Source organism: Sphaerodactylus townsendi, linkage group LG05 (genome assembly GCF_021028975.2).
Source record: "Sphaerodactylus townsendi isolate TG3544 linkage group LG05, MPM_Stown_v2.3, whole genome shotgun sequence".
Taxonomy (NCBI): domain Eukaryota; kingdom Metazoa; phylum Chordata; class Lepidosauria; order Squamata; family Sphaerodactylidae; genus Sphaerodactylus; species Sphaerodactylus townsendi.
The window spans coordinates 234,631-250,075 of NC_059429.1; the positions used below are offsets into that span (position 1 = coordinate 234,631).

At 47.7% G+C, this 15,445-nt stretch overlaps 1 protein-coding gene across 3 annotated transcripts in view; it reads left to right on the top strand.

Moving 5' to 3' along the window:
- The window catches only part of PTBP1 (polypyrimidine tract binding protein 1), a 76,568-nt gene extending 67,736 nt beyond the window's left edge, over nt 1–8,832 (top strand). For all 3 annotated transcript variants that reach the window (XM_048496980.1, XM_048496981.1, XM_048496979.1), the window contains 5 exons: nt 1,387–1,420; nt 1,884–1,976; nt 4,105–4,321; nt 5,015–5,092; nt 5,601–8,832. In XM_048496980.1, coding sequence (XP_048352937.1) covers nt 1,387–1,420; nt 1,884–1,976; nt 4,105–4,321; nt 5,015–5,092; nt 5,601–5,733 — 555 coding nt within the window. In that variant the 3' untranslated portion in view covers nt 5,734–8,832. The remainder of the gene's footprint in view (nt 1–1,386; nt 1,421–1,883; nt 1,977–4,104; nt 4,322–5,014; nt 5,093–5,600) is intronic.
- The last annotated feature ends 6,613 nt before the right edge of the window (nt 8,833–15,445 follow it).

A 15,445-nucleotide genomic window follows, 5' to 3' on the forward strand; every position in this document is an offset into this window, starting at 1 on the left:
AGCTCTTCTAAACATTTCTACCAGTGATTGTGGCTTTCTGCCACACATGTCTACCTCTCTGGTTTGATGTTTATGTGGAGGTTTTTGTAGCACTTTGCTTCAGTTGTACTTTGAACCATTTTTGGACTGGTATATACACACACCCCTGACCCTGACGTGGATCGTCCAGGGCTGGCCTGAAGCTTCGCTTCGTTTAGTTTTTTGTATGGGCCACTCAAGCCAAAAAGTGTGTGGCGGCAGAAGTCTCTTGCCTTGAAAACCCCACCAGGGGTCGGATGTGACTTAATGGCACCAGAAAATACTTTCCCTATAGAGACCAAGTTGCGCCTGGAAAGGCTGCAAACTGAGCTCTTCATGTGCAGTTTGAGAACCGTGGCCTTGACCAGATAGTCTTCACCCAGTAGCTGGTTGCAGTTATTCACTTTGAACAGTTGTGAGAAATGCCTTGAGCCTCTCTGTGTGTTTATACAGCACATATGATGCTTGTCTCCCCATTTGAGTGTCCAGTGGTGGTTGGGTTAGGCCAGCTTTTCCCAACCTGTGGCAAATCCTGAACCAAAAATGGATTGCAAAGTCTGAAAACGGGCCCCACACTTTTGCAGTTTCAGTGACGTTTTAAATCCTTGGTTTTTTTCCCACGTGGGCCCTCATACCAAATAAAGTTGGGCCTCTGGGTCACCATATCAAAGGTTGGGGACCACTGATCTAGGGGGCCTGTCCTCAAAGCTGCTTCTCTCAGGTGCTCCAGGCTCTGTGAATGTCCGTCTTTCGTTACCCCTGGCAAGTTGCTCTGTTGCAATGCTGTCTCTTCCCTCTTAGTTATATCTTAAATAAGGTACTCTCCTTTTATCGTTGTGTTCCACTAGGTTTAAAAACCTATTAACTAGTTTTTTCTGTAAAACAAAAAGTGTTGTACGTTTTTAGAAAAAATCTATAAATCTTTTACTGATGGAACACGACATATTTTCTTTATGTATTTACTGACCTATGTTTTTTTGCTACTTTTTTCTTTTCTCTCCTCCCCATCCCTGAATATTTTATTTTTTTTCTCTCCCTTCTCCCTGATCCGGAATTTCTTTGCCAACTGACCTGCACGGTACTTCTGCTTCCTGTTGTTGCTTGAAACAAACAAAATAAAAAATAAAAAATACCCCCCTCCAAAAAACAAAACAAAAACAAAACCAAACCTTCCTGCTCTTCGGAAACCAACCTGCCCTTCAATATTAACCATCTTGAAAACTTCATCATCCATCAACCAATTTCGCCATTTCCTGCGGGGACTCTGCCCTTCCTCCGTTGTGGACGATTTTGCGCGACCTCCGCTCTTCCCTCGATTCCTTCCCTCTCCCCTGTCCCTCCGCTGCCTTGCTCTGCTGTTCTCTAAAGAGAGTTACACCCCAATGCCTCTTTATTCTTTTCGGTACGTTATCATTCACACTTTTATTACCTTTTTTTCATTTTGAGATTTTACTTCAAAAAAAAAGATGCGGTTGTGTTTTTTGCAGTTTGGCAGATTTTGTTGAATGCTTTAAAAGAAGTTTATATACCATATGCCATTTAGTGTTTACTTTATTATTTTCCTTTTTTATGTATTGTGCATGGTTTTGATTGCTTTGCATGCCTGTTGGGTCAGGAACAGAGAGCATGTGAAAGGGTTTGGTTTGACTCATGGGGACAGTTACTCAGCTTTTAACTATTCCCTGATTATTCAATTGTTCTGTTGCTTCTCGGATTTTACCCTGAGTAGCTTAGACTCTGGAACAAACTCTCTATAGAATATGGGAGCAAATCAGGGTGTGATTGTCTTCATATTAGTTGGTGTGCAGATACAGGATTTCTTCCTGAAAGGACTCCCTTTTGTTTCCTTCCTTCGCTTCCTCAAGGGGTATATGGTGATGTGCAAAGAGTGAAGATCTTGTTTAACAAGAAGGAGAATGCCTTGGTCCAAATGGCAGATGGCAATCAGTCCCAGCTGGGTAAGCTTTTGTGAGAAACTACCATTGTTTAATTTAAGGCTCAACCCTTGTACACCTCTAAGGAGTAGACCTACACTGTAGGTCCATTAAGATCTGGGCTTCAAGTCCCGCTGCTGCCGCCAACAGCTTTTCTGTAGCAGCCAGAACACTGGGGTGGAATCGCTCTCCTAGAGCTCTCCTAGAGCACTTTGTTTGTTGTGGCTGGTTACCCGTATTTCCACAGTACCTGTTGTTGTTGTAGCTAGCTAGCTAGCTAGTTAGTTAGTTAATTTTCCTATACTGCCCAACCCCCAAAGGGCTCTGAGCGGTGAAAAATAAGGCCCAAAAGGCAACATACAATATACAATAATAAAATATAAACATATAAACATTAACATTATTTAATACATAGTAGCAGCAAAACACAGAATTAGTTTTCTGCGCTCGATCCCACATTCAGGAGGGGACCTGGCAGAAGGCCAAAGATGGTACTGATGAAATCAGTGGGGGACGTGACGGGGGCGTAAATGTCTCGTGTGTATCATAGAATCATCACCCTTGGAAAGCAATATAAACATTTCTAATGCTTGTCTCCCCATTTCAGTGTCCAGTGGTGGTTGGTTTAGGCCAGCTTTCCCCAACCTGTGGCAAATCCTGACCCAAAAATGGATGGCAAAGTCTGTGAAAACGGGCCCCAGGCTTTTACCCTGTGGGGATAGGGTGGGATATAAATTGAAATAAATAAATAGATCTCCACAGTTGATTTGAGATATGAGTTCCAGGATACTGGCTATACCAAACCATTCTAAGTTATTGGTTACCAAAATACTGGAAGTGCTTTGATTGCAAAATACAAGAGTACTTTGTGTCTTCCTACATGGCAGGCGGTTGGACTTGATGGCCCTCGTGGTCTCCTCCAACTCTGTGAGCCTTTGAGCCCAAATACCGAAGCATTTCATGACACTGGTGAAGAATAGGTTTGGTTGGCCATCTGTGGTTAAGGGAGAAAGGTCCCCCACCCCCTTTGTAGCTTTGTCCATCTCTCTTTACAGGACTGACAGTAGCCTGATATGAACTTGCTTGGAAGTACTGCCTTTCTATAAAATTGAACATCTGAGTAGGCTGAAAAGAATCGGCCAAACACAGAATTCAGAATGTAAAATTGCTTAAGTTATACAGGATTTTATAACAAATAGTACTGAGTAGAATCAAAAGCAGCCCACAGCTAAAACTGGACACAGGGCGCCAACAGACTGAGGATTCCATGTCTCTGATAGCCAGGGCTTTTAGCACAAGAAAAACCTTTCCTGTAGAAAATGGGCCACATAACTTTCCATCCTTCTACCTGTGGTTCAGGTTCAGAAGGGCAGGGCAGAGGTACTGGGGCCAGTCCCCCCCTCAATCCTTTGATCAGTTCCCACCCCTAAGGTTGGGTTGCTTTGCTTTGGTTCCACTTAGCTAACTGACAGGGATTGTTATCAGGTTTGTGCCTTCCTCCTCTTGTTCCTAGAACCCTCCCTTTCCCTTGTGCTTTAAGGAGGAGGTGTCATTTGTGTTTTCCAACCTGCGGGTCAGGACTCAAAAGTGGGCTGCAGAGCCTCTGAACGTGTGTTAGGGCCACTCACGTCCTGTTCATCACTCTTTCTCTCTGCCCCCTCCTTTTCAAGTGTTCATGTTTGTGCCTTTACAACGATAATGGGGGCAGGAATCTGGCAACCTAGTAGTATCTTTACAGTGATAGCTGGAAGGAGGAGGGAGGCTGGAGAGTTCAGGGCATGGGAAAGCAAGAGGGGGAGAGAAAGAGGTGTGAGCCACAGGTTGGGAAATGACCCGGAAAAAAAAAGTTGGCTTGGTCTTGGCGGGGTCCATACCAAGTAAATGTAAGAAACTGCTGCCATGACTGATGGTCACGATAGCCACCTGTGATCCCGGGGTCTTCCTTCAGGTTCTGAGAATCCCCCAGTCAGGGGACCCAGCTAGAGCTGGTATTAGCAGCTTCAGTGAAAGCCCCCCCCCCCCCCCCGGATGTAAACCTTGGTGTGGGAAGAGCGCGTGCTGTTTGGGGCAGCGGCCTTGGGGTTGGGCAGAAGGGCCAGAGGGTGCTGTTTTTGCAACCAGCTCTGTACGTGTCCTCCTCGACTTTTGGCAGCCATGAGTCACCTCAATGGTCAGAAGCTGCACGGCAAGCCGATCCGCATCACCCTGTCAAAACATCAGACGGTGCAGCTGCCCCGGGAAGGGCAGGAGGACCAAGGGTTAACTAAGGACTACGGGAATTCTCCCCTTCACCGCTTCAAGAAGCCGGGCTCCAAAAACTTCCAGAATATCTTCCCTCCTTCCGCCACCCTTCACCTCTCCAATATCCCGTAAGTGCCTGGTGTGGGCCATGCGGGGGCAGGCAGGACCGGCCTGGTTGCTCAGGGCAGCCTTCGATGGGATTAAACCCGGGGGCGTGGGTTGGGCTGCTTTCTCCACACACGGGTGAGGCATGGAGCAGACAAGTGCCAGCTGCAACAGGCAGACACACGTGCATAATGATTGTCTGCCTTTGCGGCATGGACACCTTCCCCTTCAGGACATCAGCACTCCAAGGAACAGCTCCTAGCAAGGAATGCTATAGGTTGGAGGCGGGTTGATGCTGCAAGTCGCAGCTGACTTGCAGCAAGCCTGGAGGGTTTCAAAGCAAACAACGTTCAGAGGTGGCTCGCTATTGCCTGGCTGTGCCGTCACACCCCCCACCCCCACCCCCGGGTGTTCCTTGGAGGTGTCCCTTCCAATTACTGGCCGGGGCCAACCCTGCTTAGCTTCTGAGACCAGATGAGATCAGGCCAACCTGGAGTATTAGTCATTCCACAAAAGCAGTAGAAATGTTTTTAAAAGGCAGGCAAATCATGGCCAATAAATACTAGAAGCTGAGTTAGCAGTTGCCAGCTGGCCAGTTCTGCATTCTGTTGGTCCTTCCTGAATGGTCAGGGATGCATGAGGAGGTTTGTTCTTCTGCCCCACCCCTGTGTATGCGATGGGCCAAGCCTCACCTTGACAGGTGTTTTCTCTCCTAGACCCTCAATTACTGAAGATGACCTCAAGATGCTATTCTCAAGTAATGGAGGAATGGTGAAAGCCTTCAAGTTCTTCCTGTAAGTCTGGGGTTGGATTCCTTTTAGCTACTGGGGAGGGGGGTAGTATTAAAGACCTTCCCTAGCTGTTAAAGGAGATGGCTGGCTGGCTGGCTGGCAGTGACTCCCTTCCAGGAGGCTTTCCTGTGCGTACAGAAGCATGGCCCATGCTTTTTGCTGCTGTCTTCAAGAGCTGGAGGTAAAGGTGTCTCAAGCATTAGAACAGCTACAGTTGCCAGTTCAAGGTGGGTTTGGCTGGCAGTGCAGTCATGATGACTTGTGCCTTGCCTTTCATGGCCAGAGATCAGATGCAGAAAGCCGATAGAGGGCACCTCATTGGTCTCTTTGCCCAGTGTTTCCTGTGGTTCCTGGGGCAGCTCCCCAGACAGAGCAAGGCCTTTCCCAGAGCCTGCAACCTTTTCTTTGCGGAGTGAGAGTTTCCCCCCACAGCCGCTTGGTCTCTGGCCATCACCAACTACTGCTCAGTTTCCATGCTGATTTCCAACATTGATGGTGGTTCCCTTGGCAGGAAAGACCGGAAGATGGCTCTGATCCAGATGGGGTCTGTGGAAGAAGCCATTCAGTCTCTCATCGACCTCCATAACCATGACCTGGGTGAGAACCACCACTTGCGTGTCTCCTTTTCCAAGTCCACCATTTAAGCGCGTTGGGCAGAAAGGATGGGTGGGACTGCAGGCAGAAGCCCCCCACAGCCCCTCCCTTGGGCTCCGGCCAGGCATCCTGAAGGCCCAGCGCCCGCTTGGAGCGAGACAACTTCCATCATTCCAGAAAAACGAGAAGCCACTTTAAAAAGGAAAAAAAAAGCAGCTGAAGTGACCTTAAGAGACAACAGATTTTTATTTTTTTAAAGAGGAAAGCAGTTTACTGGGTTTTTTAAAAAAAATAAATCTGAATTCCCATTGCTCTGACTTTTCCTGCATGTGGGTCTTGGCGGAGGGGGCAGGGCCACAAGCATATGAGTTTACATTCTTCAACTGCTCTGGGATCGATCCCCTCTTCCTTCCCCTCCCTCCAGAGTGAGAAATACCATTCATGGAGCCCAGTCCCAGAAACCACAGCCGCTTCATAGCATTGCCTTTCTCTTCTCTTCTCTTCTCTTCTCTTCTCTTCTCTTCTCTTCTCTTCTCTTCTCTTCTCTTCTCTTCTCTTCTCTTCTCCAAGCCTTGGAAGACCCCAAGCTGTGTAGTTGTGATTCCTTTTGTAGCCCTCCCAAGCACAGAGACCTCCTTAGGGCTGACTGCTGCCTCCCTAAGCCTTGGATCAAAGATCTTGTGCCTTAGAAGCCTTTTGCTCCTTTTGGGAGGTTCATTAGTAAAAGTTGAAAGTACGGCAGAATCATCCTTGAGAGACTGCCTGGCACAGGGGCGGGGCGGGCAGGCAGCCTTCCGCCTCCTTAAGCGGCTGAGCATCTCTCCAGAAAAATTCTTAACCTGCGCAGCATTTGAACTAACTTCCTTAGTCCTTTGTGAGGCCAGCGGGAGTCAGCATTAAAAAAATGTGTGGCCAGCAGTGCTGCTTTGCTCAGGCAGGGCAGGATAGGAAAGGGAAGATTCCTTGTCCGTTCACCATTCCTCTGGCCACAGTAAGCCTGATCGGGTTCCACTTGCTGGTTTAGAAATGCAGAATTTTCCCTGACTGTAGAAACAGAGCAAAGAGTATCCAACGTTTCTTGTCCTAAAGAGCCTGAATTATTGATCTGCATTTAAGATAATCAGTTCTGGGCTCAGACTTGCGAAAGGTTGGTTCCAGGTGCCTGCTGCTTCCTTTCTGAGCTCACCCTTAAAGGCCCAGCCTGTCTGCTCTCCTGCTAGTGACCTCAGCTTTTTCTTTTAAATCTTTTTAATTACAATTTTTTTACAAAGCAGTCTTTCTCTGCCTAGCAATATCTCCAGTTGACCAAATATTGTAATGGGTTCATATATATGCATATATATATGCAAAAAGGAAATAGCTTAACTTTTTTATAGCTAAGATGGTATAAATGTATCTGCTTACTCTTGTTCTTTTAACTTGTATGCTGTCTTATATTTTTGTTATGTTAATCTGAAAATAGTGCAGTAGTTCAGCCAGATAAAAGTCGTGGCTGAGGAGTAATCTTGTACGGTGAAGAAATAATTACTTAAAAGTAGCAAACACCAGTTACTTCAAAAGAAGGAAATGACCCAGATGTTAAGGGTGGCTTCTAATTAACCTGAGTTCATTTACTCTATTTAAAGAGAAATGCAACTTACCCTTCCTGTTCATATCTCACAATACCTCCTGTCTTGAACTCTTTTTGTGCCGATCTGCCTTCTGCAATGTATTCCAGAGTTGCCTTATTTCTGCCCTCTTGACTTGTGTGAGATTTTAGAAGAGCCAGAATTTTGTACTCTTATCAGGGCTGTTTCTTCAAAATGTGGACCAAAGTTTTTTTTTAAGTCTTTTGGTGTTGAGTTGCTGTTGTTACCCTCACCACCACCAGCACCAACAATTCACAAGAGACATTGACTTATGCATGGGCTTTGAGGGGAGGTTGAAGAGTCTTAACACTAACTGAAACCGTCCCTCCTTGGCCCAAAGAGGGCCAGTCTCGTGCTGGTGATGTAGCAGGAGACGGGTCCTGCAGGGGTTGCCAGCCTTGCCTAGCTGCCTTGGTCAGGTCTGGGAAGCCTCAAGGAGACGCTTCTGCTTGGACCATCAGAAGATCTCCTAGTCGTCACCTTGCCTTAATTTGACCCTGTTGGAGCTCTTGAAAGACTGCTCCATATCACTGGTTCAGCACCACTTGCCTGCTCCCGGGTAGCCAAGAGAATGGCAGACCTTTATCTCAAACTGGCCTTTCAATAGTGGACCTCTTATTTTCATGGCTGTAACCAGCAGCTGACACATAAGGACACGCGTGCCCGTGGCGCTTTTCCTTGCTCTTTGTGTGCAGTCTGCCCAGAGCAGTGGAAAGGCTGCTTGTCTGCTTGAAATGGCCGAGACTTCCACCATCTGATTTTTTTCTTGGCTTGTTGGACCCCGATCAACCATTTGCATTTCCAGGTCAGCATCTGAGGATTGGTTGTGTAACTCGTTCCCCTCCCTCCCCCCCCCCCCCCCCCAAAAAAAGGTGTAACAGAAGACAAATGGCTACCCAGTGTTTTTAGAAGTCAGCGGAACTTTGGTCAGGCTTGATCCCAGGGTCTGCTCAGTAGAGGCCGTTCTCAGGCTTATTGGAACGTTGCCTCTCTTCGCTGACACATTTTATCCCTGCGTTCCATCAGGAGGCAGATGAGGGGTTTGCAAGAGGCACATTACAGTGTATTGCTGTCGACCCCCACACACAGCAAATTAAGGGAAGGGGGGTGTTCATTGGTTTTTCTTTCTTTGATCCTGTGTGTTGCATGTAAATGTAATGAGAAAAAGGTGTAAATATTTATGATTTTTTATACCTGTTGTAAGACATGAGGGGGCAGCAGAACCCAGGTTTTTACAGCAAACGGATGTATTGTATATTTTGATAACCAGCTATTACAGGTTCAGTATTGGGGGAGGAGGGGGGGCTGATTGCAAAACACCAGAATTCATTGCCTGGATGAAAAGAATGTAATGCAAAAAAAAAAGAAAGAAAGAATGGAAAATTAAAACTATTTTATAATGAATCTTAGTACTTTTTTCTGTAGCATTTAGTTCTTGATTTGTTCAGATTGTAGAAAGCCGTTGGTGGGCCTGTCTGTAACTTCCTTTTTGCTTTCAATAAATGTCTTCTATATTCTTTGCTTCTGTTTTTCCTATCTTTTTTATTGTGCTTTTTATTTATGCTTGACTTCCTTTTCCATCCCCATGTAATCCAGTTGCCTCCCATTTTGTGTAACTTTTTTGACTTTTCGTTTATCTTCCTGGAGAGAGTGGGGCTGCATTTCAGATTCTTCGCATTTCTCACTAGCGTATTTTGAGGGTGTCACAAGAATATTTTCAAAGCAACCTCCCTCAGCCACTGTGTGCCAGAGGGTTTGACCCACAAATGGCTGTCACCCCTATGTTTTGTCCAGCCCTTTTCTGCTGCATTCCCTGACTTTTCCTAAACTCTACCCTAATCCATGGAATAACACATCTTCCCATTAGCTATGTAACACTCTGTGACTCTTCTCCTCTAAAGGTAGACCTGCTGCCCGTGGATTGATTGCCTGTCTTGGTCTTTGTAACAGCTGGTTCCTGCCAATACTGTGGCCAGGCAGGAGAGGAATGGTGCTCTTCTTAAGATCTTGTGGGTAGGAAGGGTGAGCAGAGACCTGGGCCAAAGGAGGCAGCAGCGGTACAGCGGAGCCGGGCCCCAGGGGGAGGAGGAGAGAGGGTGTTGTGACTTTGAGGGAACTTTGGGAACCAAAGTGGCAGGGAATGCCCTGGTTGAGGCCTTGATTCTATGCCATCAGAATACATGGTTCTAATATTGTTCTATATGCTCTGGTGCTAACATCTAGCAGTGTCCTGCCCCCCCCCCCCTTGAATCTCATGACAGAATAATAGGAAGAAGATCTAGCTGCCCCTTCCCCTGAGGTTTGACCTCTTCTGGGGCCCTGTTGTTGTTGTATTTTTAACTTTGCATCTCAAATACAGAAGATGCTGGTCTAACTACATTGGTTTAAAATGTGTGCAATGAAACCTGAGTGGGTGAGGTGAGCCCTTGCAATAACAGTGGCCTTATTCTACCTTGCCCATATGGCTGCCTCAGGGAAAGGGTGGAAAACGGCGGATTGGATTTCCCTTATAAGGTGTGTTCTGCTGCTGTCCTTAAACATGAGGGATGGGGGTAGGGCTTGTGAGATGGTGGGTGATCCTTTCTCATTTTAATTATCAGAATCCTAGATGGAAGCTGCTAAGGACATTTTAAACTCACCCTTTCCCCTCCACAGATCACCAGTAGTGTGCAGAGGGAAAAACCAGTATTTATTTATTTATTAGTTTTGCTATGCTGCCCACCCCCGAAGGGCTCTGGACCACCAAAGATAAAACATCTGAAACCATAATAAATAATAAATAAATAACCCTAAAAAATAAACCAATCCATACAAGAGTATCCATACAACACACAGTTGGCAAACCATGGAACTTCAGCTTTCCCCTTCTGAGAGGAAAATCAGGCATGGTGTCAATCCGGTGCTAAAACATAAAGGATAGCTTAGCTTTTCCCCAAGGCTTTCTTCCCCCTCCCCCTGTGGCCAAGGCAGGGCTGCCCCCTCCAGGCAAGCCAAGTGGCCAGCCCTGCTAAGGACCTCTTTCTGACAGCAACAGGCTTGTTAAGGGATCTGGGGAGGGGGAAAGGGCAGGATTGTGGAGTTGGAAAAATGGGGGTGGGGAGAGGAAATGAAGCCCTTGGGGGGTGGGCTGTCCATCAAATCCAAACAAATAATAAATACATAAGTTATTACAAATCCTTTGCCTGCCATCTCAGACTCCCGAGCTTCCTGTGTCCTTCATAGGCCCTGGTCCAGTTTCAGACACATTATCTGGTTGGCCTGGGTGTGTGACATATGTACATTGCAGATAGAGGCTGGAAGGCCATTTGCCATTGGTGTGTTGTGTTACTTGGAAGGTACGCAGCAGACTTGCCTGTTGGAAGAAGCAATCTCACACCCAAGTTTCTCACCATCCAATCTGCCTAGGAATTCTCTTGTAGCAATGGCTTCTGTTGATGCATATTTAATTCTATTCAGCATCCAGGCAGGGTGAACCCTCCCCCCACCCCCATTTAGTGGTGTCTTGTGCTGTGGCCGTTGTCCAGCAGAAACATGACCCTGCTGCCCTCACTGTGCCATCAATAAATGGAAGAACTTGGAATGCCTGAGGCCCCTGGCTATTGCCCGCCAGCTGAAAGACATATATTAGCCTCCATACCAGCTGACTCTTCTGCTAAAGATTGCCGGTTTTGTGGGCATGTTGTCTAAATCACTCGGCCAGCCTACTTGGGTTCAATTGTGTTCTTGCTTTTGTGTGTAGACATCCCTGATTTAAAGTCCACAAGAGGCACCTTTAAAAAAATACACTCGATAATATCCTATGTCCCACTCTCTGGTTTCCTGCTTTCCTTGCATGGTGGTAAATTGTTAATTATGGTCTGTCCGGAATAATTAAGCTATTCAGCTATAGAATTGGGGGTGGGGGTAGACACCGCATCACTCTAGCAACGGTGGGAAAAGCAGGATTCTGTTTCTCCCCAACCTCCTGTTTTGACCATGCATTTAGCTTTACGAGCTGTGTTGCCATAGGAACTTGGGTGGGTGGGTGGGGGGGGAGAAGCATTCAGGGATGTGGGGAAGACTGTTAGCAATCTGACAGCAATCCTTGCTTTGGGCTATAGGTGGGTAGTTTGCCTGTAAGCCTACAAATGAAAGGAAATGTGCCCTGCACGTGGTCAGAGGCAGCCATTCCCCACCCAAGTGGTGGCTGCCCCACTTCTGAAGAGAAGCTATGGGGAGGAGGGGGTGCTGCCTAAGGCAGTGATGGCTGTCACTATGGCAACAGTGAGGTCAGCAGCTAGAGATGTGCCCATTCATCACTTTAATGAGCTGTGAAAATGGGACTGGGGGCCGAGGGGGCGTAGGGACCTGTGCCCTGTGTTCCTTGCAGGAATGCCTCCGAATTAGCACACACTGGCCAGTGGTGTGGCCTGCGTGGAATGCAACTTGAGAGGGGACCCACGCAGGGCCACCTAATGTGGCTCCTTCCACACTGCAAGTGTTCCACCCACCCCAACCCCACAATCCTGCCCCCTCCCCAGATCCCTTAACAAGCTGCTGATGTGTGATCCTACCTGTTTCTGTCTGAAAGGGGCTCTTAGTGGGGTTGGTCACTCCTGCCCCAGCACTTGGTTTGCCTGGTGTGAGCAGCCGTGCAGTTGCCACGTGGGGTGGGTGGGCTCTACATTCTGTTGGTGATCTCTGGAGGGGAGCGGATGAGTTTAAAATGTCCTTAGCAGCTTCTACCAGAACAGTGTTAGACCTTGTTGGAGTGTGTGGGAGGAGCGTGGTGGGTCTGCTTTGCACTGAGGAGCAGGTGGTGGATTCTGAGTGCTTCTTTGCATTAAGAAGGAAAAGGTGCCGTGTAGATACAGAACTGAGGCGGGCAGGGCGGTCTGGGCCATGCAGTGGTTACAGTGCTGGACTAGGATCTGGGAGAGACCCTGGTTTGAATCCCCCCTCTGCCTTGGAAGCTGGCTGGGTTACTTCAGGCCTGCTATACGCTCAGCCTGATCTACCTCACAGGCTTGTGAGATGTGTCAGGAGAGTTATGTGAATGGTTTTGATCTCCTGCTGGGGAGGGGGGAAAGGTAAAGGTAAATGCGCACCGAGTCATTACTGACCCATGGGATTGGGATGATGTCACAGCATGTCGTCAACCAGGCAGGCTGTGTGTTGTGGGGTGTGGTTTGCCGTTGTCTCCCCGGTCATCCACACCTTACCCCCAGCAGGCTGAGTACTTATTTTACACACCTTGGAAGGCTGGAGGACAGAATCAGCCTTGAACCCACTACCTGAAACCGTGCCGTGCTCCTGGACTTCGTGTTCTTCATTTGAAACAGCATCAGGGAAAGGCCTTTAGACTTCTGTGGTCAGAACTAAAGATTAGGAGCCAAAGCATCATACATTATACCCCATCTCCCTGTCCCCTTCTTCATGCCCTCCACATCACACAACAAGACACCCTCAACACACTGGTTCCCAAGAGCGGAAACAGTACTCCTCCTATCTGTCAGGAAGGAGGCAGCGCGTGGCCTTCCCTTGGGCCAGAGCAATCCCCACTCCCCAGCACTTCGAAGTGCAAAAGCCAGAGGGTGTCTGACAATCCCCAATCCTGAGCGAAGACACGTGTCAACAAAGCTCCAGACCATGAGTCAAGGCCACCACGGTGAGACCACATGACTTGAAACAATGGCTACCTAGATGGCCCTACAAGGCACAACTCCCTGACAGGAAGGGAAAGGTGGAGGGAAGGGAGTATAAAATCCCAAGATACCTGGGATGAGACAGAGAACAAGCAGAGTGTTGTGGGTTTTCCGGATCGTATGGCCGTGTTCCAGTAGCATTTTCTCTTGACGTTTTGCCTGCATCTGTGGCTGCCATCTAATGCCAGCCGCATATGCAGGCGAAACGTCAGGAGAAAATGCTACTGGAACACGGCCATGCAACCCAGAAAAACCACAACACTAGTGATTCGACAATAGACACAGAACATTTCTCAAAGAGCTTCTCTTTTGACTGGTCAGCATCAACACAACTTCTCCAGCTGTTGTGTGGGTATGTGTGTGATTGTGTAACCTATTTTTGTAATTTGTATAACTGCAACTTTATTTTCCAAACCCATCAAAGAGTTTTTGGTGTTCTCTTTTGGTTGAAGCATGTCCTGTTCTAAATTGGCAGGGGTCAGGGGGGACTGACCCCCTCTCAAACTTCATTGATTTCTATTGCATTTGTGTGTGTGTGTGTGTGTGTGTGTGTGTGTGTGTGTGTGTGTGTGTGTGTACGTACGCGCGCACACATCAGAGTTCTACTGAAATATCAGATAGAAATATTTAAAACAGAAAATAAATGCCATCTGTTCTGAGGCCATGAATTTTACCGGGAGCAAGGTCACCAGTCGGATTTGCCATGCTTGACAATTGCAAAATGCAGTGTGTTGATCCTCAAGCTTCCTGCTTTGTGAACATCTCGAAATACTTGTGAGGTAGTTGCAGCAGCACACTAGCCATATATCTTATTAGACAATAACACGTCATGTTACTTTATTTTTCACACACGCAATGCAGTACTGTTACTGTAACCCACACACCGCTATATCACCTGCTTTTGTGCTTCCACACTCATCAGCCCGTTTCAACTCAGATGGGCCTTTGCTGAGATCCAGTAATGTCTTATTATCCAGAATGAAACAAGGTTTTGAAAGTGTGCAGTTTCACGCCTGTTGCAATCCTTTTGGGAACCCCAGTGAAAATGCCAAGGCAGAAGAATTTTCCAGAATGTTTGGAGCAACATTGCCAGACTTGTGCCAGAAAGAGAGGAGGCTGCAATACCAAGTTTGAAAGGCGGGGGGCGGGGGAGCAGGCAGGTGGAGAATGCCAACTGGTGCTGCAAAAGCTCCTCTTGCCTGCTGCTAATCCCCAAGCCCAGATGTTCCTTGGCTAAATATATGGCTTGATCCTTCTCAGCTGTAACACCCAGCGGGCAGTCTGAGCAGCCAGTACATTCTGCCCATCCGCTGTCCCTGCTTCTCCCTTCTGTCCCCAGATTCCATCTATTGGACAAAAAACCTGCTCTACAGGACCAAGTGAGTCGCCAACCTGATGGGGCTTGTGGGGGGGGGGGGTCAACTCTCCCCACCCTTTCTGGAGCACACAACTAATCAGAATCAGAGCTGGCCAGAAATGCCAATCCTTTCAGGAGTAACGGAGACGCAACTGAAAATGAAAAAATGAACTGGAAAAAAAAAGAGAGCTCTCTCCTTAGAAGGGTATTGTTGAGCTTGAAATGAACACAGCAGAATCCACTCTTTCTTTGCCAAAGGTTCGCTGGTTTTGCGATTTTTGAAAATCCCAGGTTGAGGGAAATAAAATGGGGTGAACTCATTGTGGGGACGGGATGGCTGCAAAATGGGTTGTGTTGCACTGTACACCCGTTATATTTGCCCCATGTGGAATCTACCTTTGTCTGGTTTTGTGTTTTTATATCTGCCCCTGCCAGGAACAACCTGTGATTTGTGTTGGGGGCTTGTGGTTGGTTTTCAGAAATGTCAGCCTGTGGAGCAGTTCTTTGGTGCAGAACTGAGACCTGCAGCAGAATGGTGGGGCGGGGGCGGGACAGAGGGATGCAGGCCAGGTGTGAGCGTCAGTCACTCCTGCCAGTAGTGGTTTCAAAAGAGATTCTCCCCTTTTGGAGTGGCCATTTAATTGGCTTTGCAGATCGACGGCTGGGCCTGGGCTGCAAAAGGGAGCACAGCAGCCGATATTAAGAGCTTAGCAGCTTTGAATTAGTAAATCAGAGGGAGAAAGCACTGCAGGTCTCTGGCCTCCATGGAAACAGAAGGAAAGGGAGAGGAGCGACCAATGAGGACACCTTATTATCCACCAGGCTGATGTAACCCAGCTGGAGGCTCATCTGACAACATTATCACAAACAGATGCAACTGCTGTTGGGTGTGGGGGGGGGGGGCACGCACACAAGCTTGGGCTGGCCCTGCGTGTGCAAAAGTGGCTCGCTCAGTCAGGGTGGGATTGCCTGCCTGCTAGGCCAGACTCAGTGCATGGGACCAGAGGTGGCAATCCGTGGGTGCCCCTGTGGGTCTTAATTCACATAATGAAGGTATTCAGCTAAATACATTTGTGACTGTAGTTACCACAGG